General features: G+C 46.5%; 1 protein-coding gene across 1 annotated transcript in view; it reads left to right on the forward strand.

The window, feature by feature from the left end:
- Positions 1-1,363: 1,363 nt before the first annotated feature.
- The window catches only part of calb2a (calbindin 2a), a 20,084-nt gene continuing 5,075 nt past the window's right edge, over positions 1,364-16,372 (forward strand). Inside the window, exons 1-6 of the mRNA XM_063197458.1 lie at positions 1,364-1,520; positions 5,804-5,880; positions 8,029-8,118; positions 8,362-8,442; positions 10,983-11,039; positions 13,549-13,626. Coding sequence (XP_063053528.1) covers positions 1,427-1,520; positions 5,804-5,880; positions 8,029-8,118; positions 8,362-8,442; positions 10,983-11,039; positions 13,549-13,626 — 477 coding nt within the window. The 5' untranslated portion in view covers positions 1,364-1,426. The remainder of the gene's footprint in view (positions 1,521-5,803; positions 5,881-8,028; positions 8,119-8,361; positions 8,443-10,982; positions 11,040-13,548; positions 13,627-16,372) is intronic.

Here is a 16,372-nt window from a genome sequence, read left to right on the forward strand (position 1 = left end):
ACTGACTCAATTTGATAACTTGCATTGAACATGAAGGCAAAGTGTGTGTGTGTGTGTGTGTGTGTGTGTGTGTGTGTGTGTGTGTGTGTGTGTGTGTGTGTGTGTGTGTGTGTGTGTGTGTGTGTGTGTGTGTGTGTGTGTGTGTGTGTGTGTGTGTGTGTGTGTGTGTGTGTGTGTCAGAACGTGTTGCCTTAAGTTATGAAATAAGAAGAGGATGTCTCAAACTAAGACTATGCATTTGCAGACTTCCGGACTGATTTAACCTGACACCTTCAACTGCCCTGAAGAAAAACAACTCAGTGTTGGAGTTGGAAATGGTCTTTGACATGTGTTTTTAAAAATGCATTGCTTGTTATGCATAGATTCCACCCAGAAGCACAACTAGTCAGAGGCCTCTCGCGGGGATGTGCGAAAGTGATTAGTGTGTGGTTTTCTAATTAATCTAGTTTTGCATGAGTCCTTTCGGGAAACACTTGTAATTGCAGCATAAGCTTTTCTTTCTTCTGGATGGGCGCGAGCATCCATCGGCCCCCAGCAGTCGCTCAACATCAGGCGCATGATAATTACCGCAATGGCAGGCTGCGTCCCGGCGTTGCGGTATACTGTGCGCTGCGCTAACATCAGTCTTTCTGGGGTGCTGCGCTCCTGACGGGGCCTGTGCTTCATAGGAAAGGCGGCGGTCCGCACCGCACCGCACCGCTGATGAAAGATAATTAGGCGTGTCGCCCGCGGGCTCTGTGGGGACGACTTTGCGTCGAACAGATGACGGTGACTTGGATTACATCCGAGGGAGCTGAATGCTTATACGATAGGGCCGCGTGGGCTGCGAGTGAAACGGCACCACCCAACACATCATGTTTTGTTAGTGAAGCCTGGCGTGGCTATGGAGTTCAAATCTGGCTGAGCTAATTAAACCATGGCCTAATTAAACCATGCAGCGTCTTGTAACACACAACCAAATCAGGATAAGTGAAAAGTGTCTACTGTAGCTAATTTGCTGTTGTCGAAATACGGCCGTGTCTTGTCATTTGCTTTACATGCGCACAATTGCCCAATCATCAATGAAGCAAACTCGCTTCATGGATGACAAAGGCTAAATTGATTGTCGTGGGTCCACCCAACGATAATCGGAATCATTCAAGCCGTGAAGCCCTCTATGCGCATGATGGGGGAAGACCTTAACCCCTGGTGGGAATCCTCGCATCATCGGCAGCAGCCAGGAGCGAAGGCAGCAAGGTTGAATGACTGAATGAATGCAGATGTTGAACCGCTGCGCCATCGCAAGGATATGAGAGGGATTGCAGTCACTGCAGCCGTTTAAAAGCGCGGCTTGGGCGCACGGGGGGAGCAGAAAGAATCGGAGCCTGGCTGAGTAAAAGTTGCGTCGGGATTTTCTAGCGCGTTTCTGCGGATAGTTCTCACCATTATGGCCAACAAGGGACAGCATCCTCCATACCTCCACCTGGCGGAACTCACCGCCTCCCAGTTTCTGGACATTTGGAATCACTTCGACACGGACGGTGAGTGGCGGATACCCAGTTATCCAAAAGGATGCTTTCCCATTACGCACGCCGAGTATCTTCCTGAGCGCGTCTGAATAAGACACTGCAAATGCTGTATGGGCAGGCAAACATGGAGAGAATGAAGAGAAGCAGTCCGTTTGCATTTTGCTGAGACCTTTCCACAAGTTTTGTCCATAAAACTTCCACTTTATTGACGCTGAATATTTAATTGTTTTGTTCTGTATATTCTTTTCAAAGACGCTCAGTGCATTATTCACCTTTTATTCTGCATGCACCCTGTGATGTTATGCTTCCGTTCAGTTGTATATACAAGCTATGTTAATTGGGTGGTTAAAGTGGGCATACATTGTGTGCGGCTCAGAGACACAGAACGCAAAAACGCACAAATAATTCAAGTTCAGAATATTTAGGGTAAAGAAATTTCGTAATTGTGACTGCAAAGTGTTCCAATGGTTACTGATGAAGCATAAACGAATGCATATCGGCAAAACTATTTGGAAACGTAAGAAATGTAAGTGCGCATTGTAATTAGGAATGGGTGTGATAATAGCTTTGTTACTGTCCATGTTGAACGACAGCATTTCTGTGAAGTGTGATAAATTAAAAAATGATATCCATGAACAAGTTACACTTAACAACACGTTTGGCTTTTACTTTTTTTTCTGATGTGAACGTTATTTCTGATGAAGACGCATACAGGACACTTATCAGTGCGTTGAAGGAGCACGGGACTGTAAAATAACTTCGACAAATAAGTTGGATTTGAAATGCGCACTGTTAGCATGCCATATCTGAGAAGATCTTAAGTGATTTTTCCCAATTTGAAAGCAATTCGAAAAATACGTCCATCCCTGCATGAATGAATGTCGCGAGTGAACTGTAGAGTGCGTCAAGCGCGCAATCTGGGGCCCATACTGGTTCCAAGGAGCCCTCTACAGGCTGGCGTGGCTAATGGAACTCATACATCACCCCAGCCCGTGTGATGGGTTTGCTGTTTCTACGGAGGACCTGTCCGATGATCTATGCCACACTATACCACTGTGTTTAAGCCAGCAAGTCCCTAAAACTTAAGGTTCTAAACATTTTCCAACCAACAGGCGTAGTAAGAGTTCGGTGTTATGTTATAAAGTGGCTTTATGTGTTTTTTTAGATAGGGGGATCGCTGTGAAAGAAGCTACGCATTTAAACTAATTACCTGCTAACGACATTACTGTATGATGTGGCACAATATGTTCTGTGACTTGTTTGGAGAATTGTAGTTTTATTTTATCCGGAAATCTGACGCACCGTAAAATTAGAAACCATCCAGTGATGTGCAGCCTGCGGTCTTGTTGCGACGACTCAACTACACATCTGCCTTGCCTCGGAGGTAGCGTCGTCGTACTCCACACATAGAGTTACCAATTAAGGAAATCTATATGGCGATATGGTGTTCATGATGTGACTACCAGGGTGTGAGTCAGGCGACTATAAATGCATGGCGAGCCAGCCATACATTTTGCCTCAAAAAAGGATTTACTAGGCTACTTTTTGGTGTGGCAAAGCCGGGCGAGTGCGCGAGATGTTCAAAAAGAGTGCAGATGTCATTGGACAGAAGTAATTTGAATGGCATCTTCATGCCCAATGGCAGTGCTCTGTTCTCTCTCGACGCCTTCTATTGATCGCTGTGCGTGTTTATGAGTGCGCCTGGACGAGGAGCAGCCTTCTGGCATACCCTAATGAGCGCAGCAGAGGAGGTGATGTACTGTACCGATGAGTGAAAGGTTGTGGCGGGCGAGTTTAGAGAGAGGAAATCATATTTACATGCTATAACATGACATCTATGACGGCTATAAATAGATTATTAGCATGTAATAGACACACATTGACCTACTCTGAATCGTCTCATTTGCATGAAATCATTATGTGTATATGTCAGTGCACATTAGAGCGTGCATGAAAACTGTATCAGCTCTGTTGGTTTAGCTCAACTGACACGATACATTTCAAATGCTGTAGGTACAGTATGATATAGTAGATGGGGGATGTGCATGCCACTGGCAATGTGATAAGTAGTCCCATTCCACACTGTCTTGTGCTTTATAATTACATTGCCATTAGTTATTATCTGGAGTTTATTAGCCAAGACATTTGCATTTATAATGCTTGAATTATAAAGCACGTAGGCTACTTTGCCAGCCTCCCTCCTGGTATAGGCCTAATTACAATGATGGAACACATATCTTGATAAGTACATATTCTATTCACATAATGAATGTATCTGGAATTAATCACATAACCTGATTATTTTTTCCCATTGTTTCTCATTGAGTTGATATATTCAAATTAATTCATAATCATCCTTGATAACTGTGAAGGAATAAATACATGCATAACCCTGCCTTACATATTCATATCTAACCCGTTTCTGGAGTCTTTGTGAAACATATCCGCCAGTGAAATGCCTACACCACCGTGTAATGTATACAGCATCAAGGTGAAGTGAAGGGCGTAAACCTCTCTGTAAGTTCAGGTGTAGAGGTGTGTGACTCCAATAGGGGCCCGTCAGGGGCCCAGGATCAGAGCATGGCACCTCTGCTGCATATCTAATCCAGCCACTTCACACTGATTGTTAGTGCACCGGGTATCCTCAGTATACTAGTATACTACTTGGTATCCTCATCAGCTGATGCGGAGAATACTACTTGGTATCCTCATCAGATGATGCGGAGTATACTACTTGGTATCCTCATCAGCTCATGCGGAGTATACTACTTGGTATCCTCATCTGGTGACGCTGAGTTTGTATCCTTATCAGGGGCTGACCATCTCCATTTTGGAGAGCTGCACACAACCTCTCCGGATCTGATTTTAAAAATTCAGCAACGATGAATGACAATGCATCTGCAGTAGAGTCAGGCAGAGCAGCGGGCCGTGTGTTCCTCACAGCAATCTGTTTTAAAGGTCTCCGGTGCACGTCCCGTACGCGTCCTCCCCTGTAAATACCATCCTAAACCACTCCCTCCTCTCTGCCCGTAAATAGCACACGGGTCCAGGGGCTAAGTCACTATCCACTAGACGGGAAGACCCCTCATGGGTCCAGAGGATAGTTCACTAGACTTGAGGACCACTCAGGGCCAGTGGTGTATACATGACTATAGTCATAAGAAATAGATTTGGCATTTGTATAGACTCCACAACCCTATAACTGCATCTGCATAATGTATGGAGAAAGCTTGTGGCTCACAACTTGTTTCTCATCATGAGATAAGGCAGAGACATCATGTGTGTACACCATGTAATGTATGTGGACTACAGAAAAAATGCATAGCACATCATTACTGAGTGAGTGAGCGAGTGAGTGAGTGAGAGTGAGAGGGGGGCATATAGAGAAATGAGGGACAAGGCAGAGAGACAAGAAAGGTATGAACGAAGATACGAAATTGGTATGGTATTGGGATTTAACTCCTTTGGATACTCCAATGCATAAGCACATGCACACAGAACTATTTAGCTGGCATTGGCCACAGATGGTAATAGTTGGGACATTAGGCTGGGAACATATCTTGTGTCTGGCCTCATCATGCTCTCCTCATCTCCCCCAACACAAATGAGACTCCAATTAAAAGCAACATGAAAAAAAAACAGTAGGAGTATGTTCTCCCTATTTGGCATGAACAGACGCCCAGTGATTTAATTAATGTGTTTCTCTGCTTTGGGTGGCTGCCAGAAAGCCCCCTTGTCAAGTTGTGGAGTTTGCCAGCTTTCTGCACGCTCAAAGCCTCAACCCAAGCAAGCCAGTCACTTAGCCCTGTCACTCAAGCGATTCTCAAGCCATTTCATCAGACCGTAAAAGCTCCTGTTTGGAGAAACTTTGTGCAACGCTGACACAATGTGGCAGATGGATGGGGGGGAACAGCAGGTACACGTGCTACAAAAAAGCTTTGAAGTGTCTGATGTATGTGAGTGACTGTGGAAGTGTTTGATGTATGAGATTGTGTTTTACTGTGAAGCAGTAGACCTATGCTGTATGAGACTATTCACATAGGCAGCTATGGCCTAATGGTTAGGGTGGTAGTCTTTTGATCAGTGGTTTGTAGGTTCAAATCTCTCCCTTTCCAAAAGGAACAGTGTATCCCCTCCCTTAAATTTCATCCACAGCTGAAGTGCCCTTGAACATGGCACCCAATTTCACATTGCGGTACTGTAATCAATGTAATATAATAACTATTAGTCGTTTTGGATAAAAGCGTCTGTTAAGTGTAACGTAATGTATGACTTTGTATTCCCCGTCATTGCAGGTAATGGCTACATCGAGGGCAAGGAGCTGGAGAACTTCTTCAGAGAACTGGAGAGTGCACGGAGAGGAGCTGGTGTGGTGAGTAAACCTAATGCTCTAACTACATCATATGTTTTACACTTGAACATGTGTTATTTTTTATCACACCTTATGCGCTACTCATATTAGCTTTCCATGTTGATTCTCATGTTGCAGCATGACGAATATGAGCCTGATATGATGGATGTAATGAGTATTGCAATACAATAAACCAGTAAGAACACGTGCAATCAGAGATGTCAACCTGACCCCCTTGCACTGCGGGCGATTTAAAAAAAAACATTTGGTGAATAGATGGGTGCGTACCCAAGTGTGTGTTTGGCTCCCCCTGCAGACAAGACACACATACACATGTGTGGTTAGACACACAGACAGAACGGCTGTCAAACAGACAGACAGACAGACAGACAGACAGACAGACAGACAGACAGACAGACAGACAGACAGACAGACAGACAGACAGACAGACAAGATCATTGCAATACCTGGCCAAAATCTGCCCCGGATGCCGGATGGAGCAGGTAATTATGTATCACTGACCAAACTACCCAGTAAGAACCAGAGGCTAAACCAGAAGAATGGTATAATGATATAGCTATGGTATAGGAATTATATAACTTGAGGCCAAAGGCACCAAAGCAGTATGAGTGATGCAGGCCATGCCACTTCATGGGTTACCCTGCTTATCAGGATGGAATAACTGGCACCACCTTTCGAATCAACGAGTGCGTTTACATGCAGTTCAGTATCCCGAATATGATCAGGATATTAAGTATGCCGAATATGGTCGTATTCGGGATATGCCTCATATTCGGGATACCGAACTGCATATAAACGCACTCATTTATGACCACTTCAGAGCCACCACATAGTTGCAGCACCCCCTCTTAATTCACAACACAAACTAACTAACCCTGTTTGTTATTTGCATTAAGACTGTAGCGTAGTCTGAACACTCCGTAATTGTCCTCTTGTTGGTACAACTTGGCCTTGTGGCTCGGAGCTAGTTCACATGGCTGTGTAATTGGCTCTAAGTGCCTGGAGAGTACCAAACGGCAGAATGTTTACCTTAATTACTGCTGTTAATAACACTGCCTGATGATGATGGGTCGCTCCTGACTGCTCACACATACTGAACAACAGAAAAGACGTGCAATTTGAGTAATGTAAAGTAAAGCAGGCATCTCCATGAAGGCAACAGGCTAATGGTCCTTTTGGTTTACCACCGGTTTACCTTCCTCAGAGCAGCTGTTAATGAGACAAGTGCTCTAGACAAATCTGTCAAATCTGGTCAAAAATATGACAAAAAGCCTGAAAGAAACACACTGATGCAATGTAATTAACTGGTGTAATGGGTTCTGGGTTTAAACAACTGGGGCGGGCGGGTGTGGTGTGGTGGAACTGACTGGCTCGCTAACAGCCTTAATGTGTCCCTCTGAACAAAAAAAAACTCCTGTAGTACCCGTCTAAATTATTCACTGGGGTGATTAAAGCAGGCCCTTCTCCTGCAGTGGCGATGAGGGGTGTCTGTCAGTCTGTCTGCCGCGTTGTTTATGCTCCAGTAGATTAATGTGGAGCCCCTCCTGACAGGCCTGAGAGACGTTGGCTGCGGCCTGGCTGCCAGGCAGAGTGGAGTAGCAGGATGGCAAAATGGCAGCCGCGGCTGAGCTGCCCCCACAGCCCATTCACTCCAATTTGCTTAAGCAGTTTTGCAAATGAGGGGAGCGTGTGAGGCAGCAGACGAGCCGGGCGAGGCTGTTCGTCCCCAGACGAGGCCCAGACAGATGGCTTGTAATGGTATTATTTCGGGAGAGGAGAGGAGAGGAGAGGAGAGGAGAGGAGAGGAGAGGAGAGATCCAATTCGTGTAAACCCTTGTGCGTGTAACAAAGAAATATGAGCTATGTGTATGTTCCGCAGATGCACACAGGCTGGGTAATCAGACACTCTCGCTCAAAGCCTTAAAGCGAAGCCCCTGAGTTTTGGCTGGGGAGGAGTGGATGCGGTGGTGGGGTGTGGGATGGGTATGAGTGGGAAGAGGGGGTGTTGTTTTCTTCCCCAGATTAGTTTGAAGTCGGCTGTACACACAGCAAGATGCATTGTGTAATGCTGTGGATTGCTGGCATTTCATTCATGCTGATGTGATGTGATGTGATGTGGTGTGCCTATATGCCTGTCTGGCTCTGCAGGACCCAACAAACGTCTCCTTCAGAGAGAAGATGAAAGAGTTCATGCAGAAGTTTGACAAGAACAAAGATGGCCGAATCGAGATGTCAGAGGTGAGATGTGCGAAGGGAGCAGCCAGCTGGAAACTGCAACTAACACACAGTACCATTGTATTGTTTTGTACTGTAGTGTAGTGCACATTCAGTACTAATCATACAGTCTATACACTACGTAGTCTGCTGGTGAACATGTCATACACCTGTGCTATGATGACGCAGATTAGGTTTTGCTGGATGTTTTGCACTTTGCCACCTGTATTTGTTTATTTCTCTGCCTGCTTGTGTTTCCCGCTGCAGTTGGCCCAGATCCTGCCCACAGAGGAGAACTTCCTGTTGTGCTTCAGACAGTTTGTGGGCTCCAGCGCTGAGTTCATGGCTGTAAGTATGGCGCCCACCTGGGAAACTCCCACTGTTATTGTGACACAGCACTCAGTGGTCACTGCACACAACAAAATTGCATTTATGCCTCACCCATGCAAGGGAGCAGTCCCAAACGGCGCTCCCAAGTGCAAGCCACCTAACTCCATACTGCTCCAGGGACTGTAACCACCACTACCCTGTAAATAACTGTAAGTCGCTTTGCATGAAAGTGTCAACTAAGTGTAGCCTAATGTAATGTAAAAATGTAATGTAAATGGGGGATAATAACGTGGACACTCTATACACACTGAGAATACAGTGTAGTCCTGAGTCCTGTAACACTATCCATGGCACCATACAACCACTCCTGTGTCCCATAAACCACAGTGCAGCCACTCCTGAGCTTTCATGTCCAGAATACAGTACATCCTCTGTACAAATGTCCAGCCTCTTTCAAAGTTCTCCAGGACCTGTGTGAGCATAGAGTACCTGCTCCTGAACTCTATAATGCTAGCAGTGTCAGTTTGGAGTTTACTCCTCCCGCACTATGTGTGTGGGAATCTACTCTTCCGCTCTCTCTATGTGTGTGAGAATAGAGCTATTTCAGAGTTCTCCAGCGTTAGCTGCTGCGTCAGCATGTGCGTTACTCCTGGGCGTTTCCATTCCTGGAGGGTGGGAGTCTTAGCCCCCCCGGAGCTGGAGATTCCATCCGGCCTCCACAGATATTGACGTTTTCATCCAACTAAATCTCCACGCTGCCTCAAAGCGTTTGATTATCTGTAATGGGGATTCGCTGGCTGTCTGTAGTGTTGTCAAGGTGCCGGAGAGGAATAGAGAGTAGAGAGAGAGAGAGGCGGAGAAAGGGAGAGCAGTGGAGAGAGAGAGAGAGAGAGAGAGAGAGAGAGAGAGAGAGAGAGAGAGAGAGAGAGAGAGAGAGAGAGAGAGAGAGAGAGAGAGAGCGAGCGAGAGAGAGAGAGAGCCAGAGAGAGCGAGAGAGAGAGAGAGAGAGAGAGAGAGAGAGAGAGAGAGAGAGAGAGAGAGAGAGAGAGAGAGAGAGAGAGAGAGAGAGAGAGAGAGAGAGAAAGAGTCGGGTAGAGTCTTAATCATGCAGCAGCGCTTGGCAACCCTCTTAACAGGACAGAATGAGGAAGTACAAACTTCTATTTTCAGAGTCATGTATTATAAATGTGCTTCTGTAATTCTCTGCAGACCTGGGGAGGCAGAGCATCTATCTTTGATAAGAGCCTTTGCTGGAAACAGGGGCTACCGACTACCGATGCTGCCGCTGTTAGATTAAAACATTCATTAAATTGCATTTCTCATTCCTCGTCTTTGCACAATGTGTCGCAAGGTCAATCTGGAAATATGTTAAAAACTTGTAATTAGAAAATCCCATTGTGAATAGGGAAACCCCACAAAAGAGGAGTAAACACCTTGAAAATGCTCACCACTCCTCCACCTCCACCACCAACCCCCAACTGCCTACTCTACTCTACTCCATCCCACGCCTACCCCCGCCCTCTCTAGTTCTCTGGCTCTCACAGATTCTGTTTTTTTCTGCTTTTTCTTCTTCCCTTCCTCCCTTCCTTCTCCCTCCCTCAACATTCTAAACCTCTATCCCTCTTTCTGTTCCTTTCTGTCTCTCCATTCCTCTTCTCTCCTTCTCCCATCATTTTTTTTAACCTCTATTCCCCATTCAGTTCTTGTCTCATTCTGTCTTTCATTTTCTCTTCTTTTCCTCCCCATCCCCCCTTTCCTCTATCACTTTTTCATTTCTTGTCTCCTACAGTATGTCTCTCCTTCTCTTTCCTCTCCACTCCATCCCCATCCCTCTCTCCCTCTACCCCACCTTCTCTTCTTCTCTCCTTTATGTCTCCCCTTTCCTTTCTTCTCCTCTCCATCCCCATTCCTCTCCCTCTATCCACCCTTCTCTTCTCTTCTTTTCGTCTCTCCTTTCCTTTCCTCTCCTCTCCACCCCCCATACCTCTCTCGTTGTACCCCCTCCGCTCTTCTTGACTCCTAGTCTCTCCTTCCCTTTCCTCTCATTTCCACCACCCACCCTCTTTCCCTTTACCCCCTCTTCTCTTCTTGTCTCCTCGCCTTTCCTTTCCTCTCCTCTCCATCCCCCATCCCTCTCCCCTTCTACCCCCTCTTATCTTCTTGTCTTTTCTCCTTTCCTTTCCTCTCCTCTCCATCCCCCATCCCTCTCCCCTTCTACCCCCTCTTATCTTCTTGTCTTCTCTCCTTTCCTTTCCTCTCCTCTCCATCCCCCATCCCTCTTCTCTGCTTGTCTCCTCTCTCCTCCTGGGTCTCCGAGGGCACACTCTGTCCCATCACTGCAGTCTTGTCTAAGGAGTAAAAGTCGTTCCTCATATTATATGCAAACTTCTGAATGCTCTACAGCTTCTGTCACGCACATTGGGAACTAGACCTCTCTGTCAACTGTAATAATAATGTGCCCTAAACTAAACCAAGCAAGAACATATTCATGATTTTAGAATTACATCACATTGATCACTATTTTGCTAACCCTTCCGTCTCTCTGTTTCTGTGTTCAGGCTTGGCGGAGATATGATACAGATCGCAGTGGCTACATTGAAGCAAATGAACTCAAGGTAATGTTCTCCCCAGTTTTATTCAGTAGAAACTCAGAGCATATACATGTATATGACTGTACGCATGGACTCCAGTATTCTGCTGCAGCAGAGCAGTGATTCTCAAAGTGTGGTCCGGGGACCACTGGTGGTCCGCGACAGGGCTCAGGTGGTCCGCAAGGGGATTTCTACTTTTCCTAGATGAGCTAGCAGTAGGCCATAATTGTAACATAATTACAAAGCTAAACATAGCTGAAGTCTTATTTTCACCACAATGAGACAGGCTTGTAATGTGAATAAAAACGGAGTGGTCAGCATCGAAATTAGCAGTGTCAAATTAGCAACCCTCAGCTGTCAATTCGGTTGACAGGTGGTCCCTGAACGTTTTTGGGGCGACAAAGTGGTCCTCGATCTGAAAAAGTTTGAGAAACACTGCAGTAGAGGGAATAAGCACCAAAGGGTTTAGTATACCAGAAAAGTCTTCCAAAGGCTTTAGTGTGATGAGAGACACACTATCCAATCCAGAACTATCCAATCCAGAGCTCATACTGAGAGCTCATACAGTTTATGCAGTATACCATACACTTCTGTGAAAGCGATAAATATATACTGTACACCACTGGTACTCGACCAGGGGTATGTGTGTACTACAAGGGGTACGCACTCTGCAGGGGGCACATGGAAAAATATAATAACAAATGTATGGAGCATAGTCTCAATGGGAATGAGGAAGATGTATAGAGCATGACTAAGGGACTACTATGGTATGACAAAAAAGATGCAGGGGGTCCGCATGACAAAAAAGGTTGGAAAACTGCTGTACACAATATACTGTACGTTTACCAATGTACATTTCAATACTGCTTACAATGCTGCCCCTCTTTCTCGCTAATGAACCACTGATCATCACATTTCTCCTCTGCTCAGTGGCGTGACGAGAAGTGATGAAATATGCGCTTGTTAGTAATGAACAAAGAGATTGACTAATATGTCTTTAGCACAACGAATCAATCAGGTCCCATGGGCGCGGCGTGTTGTGGTGGTGGTGTGGTGTGGTGCCCCCCCCCCCTGCTCCCATTCTAAATCAGGGTGCTGCTGCTGCTGCTGCTGCTGATGTACTGAGGCAGACGGAGGGCCAGTAAATGATTCATGTGTTCACTGCTACTGAATGGAACAGAACAGCACAGAACAACATACTAGATGATTCCATCTAGATGAGATCAGGGATGTCGCATGGGGGGCTCTTTGACCCCCCCCCCCCTCTTTCTCCCTCTCCCTCTCTTGTTGTGTATGCGTGCGTGCATATGTGTGTATCTGTGTGTGTGTGTGTGTGTGTGTGTGTGTGTGTGTATCTGTGTGTGTGTGTTTGTGTGTGTGTGTGTGTGTGTGTGTGTGTGTGTGTGTGTGTGTGTGTGTGTGAGTGACAGAGAGAGAGAGAGAGAGAGAGAGAGAGAGAGAAAGAGAGAGAGAGAGAGAGAGAGAGAGAGAGAGAGAGAGAGAGAATAGCAGGGGGCCTCTTTGTGGTTTCCCTCTCCTCTATGCTCCTCTCCTCTCATCCTCTTCCTTTCTACATGAGATACGAGGCACTGACATACATATTATACAGTTGTAAGCTTTCAGGCCTTGTGGAAAGTTTTTTGTTGCCAAAAAGCTTCTGGGAATTTGTGTACAGTGTCCGTGTGTGTGTGTGTGTGTGTGTGTGTGTGTGTGTGTGTGTGTGTGTGTGTGTGTGTGTGTGTGTGTGTGTGTGTGTGTGTGTGTGTGTGTGTGTGTGTGTGTGTGTGTGTGTGTGTGTGTGTGCACACATGCATTTTTGTATGGGCGTGCATATGAGAGAGAGGGGGGGGGGACAAGAGTGTGTGATAGAATGTGTGTGAGCAAGAGAGAGAGAGAAACAAATGAAGTGTGTGGATGTGTGCATGTGTGTGTGAGAGAGAGGGCAATAGATACTATATTCATGAGTGTGAATTTGATGTGAGCGGAGGACAACTCCGCGAATGAATCTATAGTATTGCTTAGTGCTGCAAGGTCATGTCCAGCACATTACATCAAATCAGATCAAACCAGCAGCTCAATACTCAGCCACTCGCAACCACTCGAGCAGCAAAGACAAACCGCTTCATGTGCTCATATGCGTCCTGAGCCTGTTCACACTGGACATTTAAATGTTTTTTGCGGTGGGTGGGTGTCATACCACATATGTGTCTATGTACCGTATTACATTAAAAAATAGCCAGAGAAGCTATTACTGTAACGAAAAATATATATTTTGATCAGGCTACAAATATGGGCAGGCTACAATTTGAATTAGTCCTTTAATACCAAAGAAAAAAGGGAAACAGCCATATCTGCCATAGAAAGGGACACTGACGGGCTAAGAGACTTTATTGAAAATTCTTTCAGACCAGGTTACTATTGGTTACAAGGGACATTTCGGCATACATGTATCATGTCTTTATATGTGCTCATATGTTGGAATGTAATAAGTGTGTCTGTATGTGACAAACTATGTCTCTCCTGTCCTCTCTAGGGCTTCCTGTCAGACCTGCTGAAGAAGGCAAACAGACACTACGACGACCAGAAACTGCATGAGTACACACAGACAATAGTGGGTGTCTTAAGCAAACTCGCTTGCGCACACACACTAGCACACACTAGCGCACACACGCACGCACACACGCACGCACGTACGCACACACACACACACACACACACACACACACACACACACACACACACACACACACACACACACACACACACACACACACACACACACACACACACACACACACACAGTCTGCCCAGGCCACCTCCCAGAGGGCATAGCTCCAGTCAAAAATGTCTCTCTGAACAAAGTTCCAAACTATGGAACTCCATTATACAACTCTCTTCTCATGTGTTATTCATAACACACACACACACACACACACACACACACACACACACACACACACACACACACACACACACACACACACACACACACACACACACTATTTCACCCACACACACGCACGCATATAGGCCTACTATTTCACCTCTCAAAGAAATCTCGAGCTTTGAACCAGCGGAACTGTTCTACTGTGTCCCAGAAAAGCACACATTAGTCCCCAGACCCCTGCACTCCAGTGGCGGGGCGTGGATATGGGGCGTTAGGGTACGCCTGGAGCAGCCTAGGAGGAACCAATGAAGGGGTGGGGAGCAGTGGTGTAGTCTACTTTTTTATAGTGGGTATACTGTATATTTGAGCATTTTTTGAAGTGGGTATACTGTATATATTTGTGCTATTCAAAGTAATGGATCAATCAATTTTAAGTGGGTATACCGAAATCCCTGAAATTTAGAAGTGGGTATACTCAGTATACTCACGTTCTACGTAGACTACACCACTGGTGGGGAGGTAATATGCACACAGGTGCTTGTTACTGCAAAAAGTCATCACGGTTGCCACGAAGGTGCTTGTTACCACAAAAAGTCCTCATTATTGCACCAAGCCTACCTGTTGTTTCAAAGGGTTTATCTTTTTTATATGTATATAATTGTTTAGGGGCTTTTATGCCTTTATTCGATAGGGCAATCTGAGATGGTGACAGGAAGCGAGTGGGACAGAGAGATGGGGTGGGGTCGGGAAATGAACCCCGACCGGACTCGAACCGGGGTCCCCGTGGGCATGCAAGCCCAAATCTGGGGGGCTTAGCACGCTGCGCCACAGCGCCCTCCTTTCAAAGGGTTTACTTACTATTGCAGAAAGGTAATTATTAGTGCAGAGAGGTGTTTGCATTAGTTTGCAAAGTTGATTATTATGTATTACAGAAAGCCTGATTTATTTTGAGCAAAGCCGCTGGAAGGTGATTATTGTTGTACAAAGCCGATTAATATTACAGGAAGGTAATTGTTATTATAATGTGCAGACCTCGGGGGGGGGGGGGGGGGGGGGGGGGGGGGGGGGGGGGGGGGGGGGGGGGGGTTGGGTGTTGAGATGGACACACAGGCACTATACTGTGTCACAGGAAGAAGGTCAGCTGGACAAATGGACAAGGAGAGGGGTAGGGAGGGTGGAATCAAGAACGGATATAAGGGGGTAGACACAGGGTTGTGGTGTGGGGATGATGAACATAGGGATGAGGAACGAGGGGGGGGGGCACAGGGTTGTGGTGTGGGGATGATGAACATAGGGATGAGGAACAAGGGGGTAGACACAGGGTTGTGGTGTGGGGATGATGAACATAGGGATGAGGAACGAGGGGGGGGGGCACAGGGTTGTGGTGGTTTGAGGATGGGGGAGGTGGATGGATGGACACACGGACGGCTGGGGGTTGACAGGGTGCTGTGTGTGTGTGTGGTGGACACACGGGCAAGGAGAGGGGGAAGGACGGGCGGAGGTGGGATGATGAACACTGGGCTGTGGTGCTGTGAGGAGGGTTGGAGGAGGGATAGACAGACGGACACAGTGTGTGTGGGGGGGGCTGGACACATGGTCGAGGAGGGGGGTGGGGTGAGGACACAGGGCTGTGGGGGCTTGGGGGTAATGATTACGCAGGGCTGTGGTGCTGTGAGGGGGTAGGATGGATATGGACACAGAGGGCGGACGGGCGAGCGGGCGGCACGGAGTGACCTGCGGCTTTGCGTGCTCCCAGCCCAGCTGTGCTAGCATATGGCTACGCTCCTCGCACCCCGCAGCCCGACCCCACTGTCCTGAGCAAAGACAATCTAGTTGCATAACTGCAAATGTGTTGGGAAGAAAATGTGCTGAAAGTAACAAAGAAGAAGGTGAAACAATGTTGCAATGTGGACAGCAAATACAGCAAAATGCTGTTTTACAGAACACCATCATGCAGCAACCAATTAGTAGCCTACATGCTTACACATGACACATACAGCAGATTAGCTCGTTGATCGTTGATCATTGGTGTGAATTAATAAAACAATATTAGGCTGAGGAACAATGCAACATACAACACCACCACAATGCCGTGGATGAGAACTATGTAACATCAACACTGACTGTTTATGGGTTAAGTGCCGTCAAAGCCTAGTGTTCACTTGAAGAAGTTTATAATGATGTACATTAATGTACTTCAGAGGTCATGACGTGAGCGCCTGAGATACGCTGCCCATTCTCTGTAATTGAACATTTGACCTTTTCCGGGGTAGAAAAATGGCCAATTATCCGCCTATATCTGACTCCAGGCCAGGCCAAATATGGTTTATCACCCAGAGGGTGTGCTGTGCAGGCCAAATATGCTTTATTACTGAGGAGTTATGCAAGCGTTGAAGAAACCCCCTCATGCGTAGAGACTTAGCGTTAATCAAGCATTGCAGAGAAGTTCCTCTGGCCAAAAGCACTCAGC

This window comes from Engraulis encrasicolus, chromosome 4, assembly GCF_034702125.1.
Source record: "Engraulis encrasicolus isolate BLACKSEA-1 chromosome 4, IST_EnEncr_1.0, whole genome shotgun sequence".
NCBI lineage: Eukaryota > Metazoa > Chordata > Actinopteri > Clupeiformes > Engraulidae > Engraulis > Engraulis encrasicolus.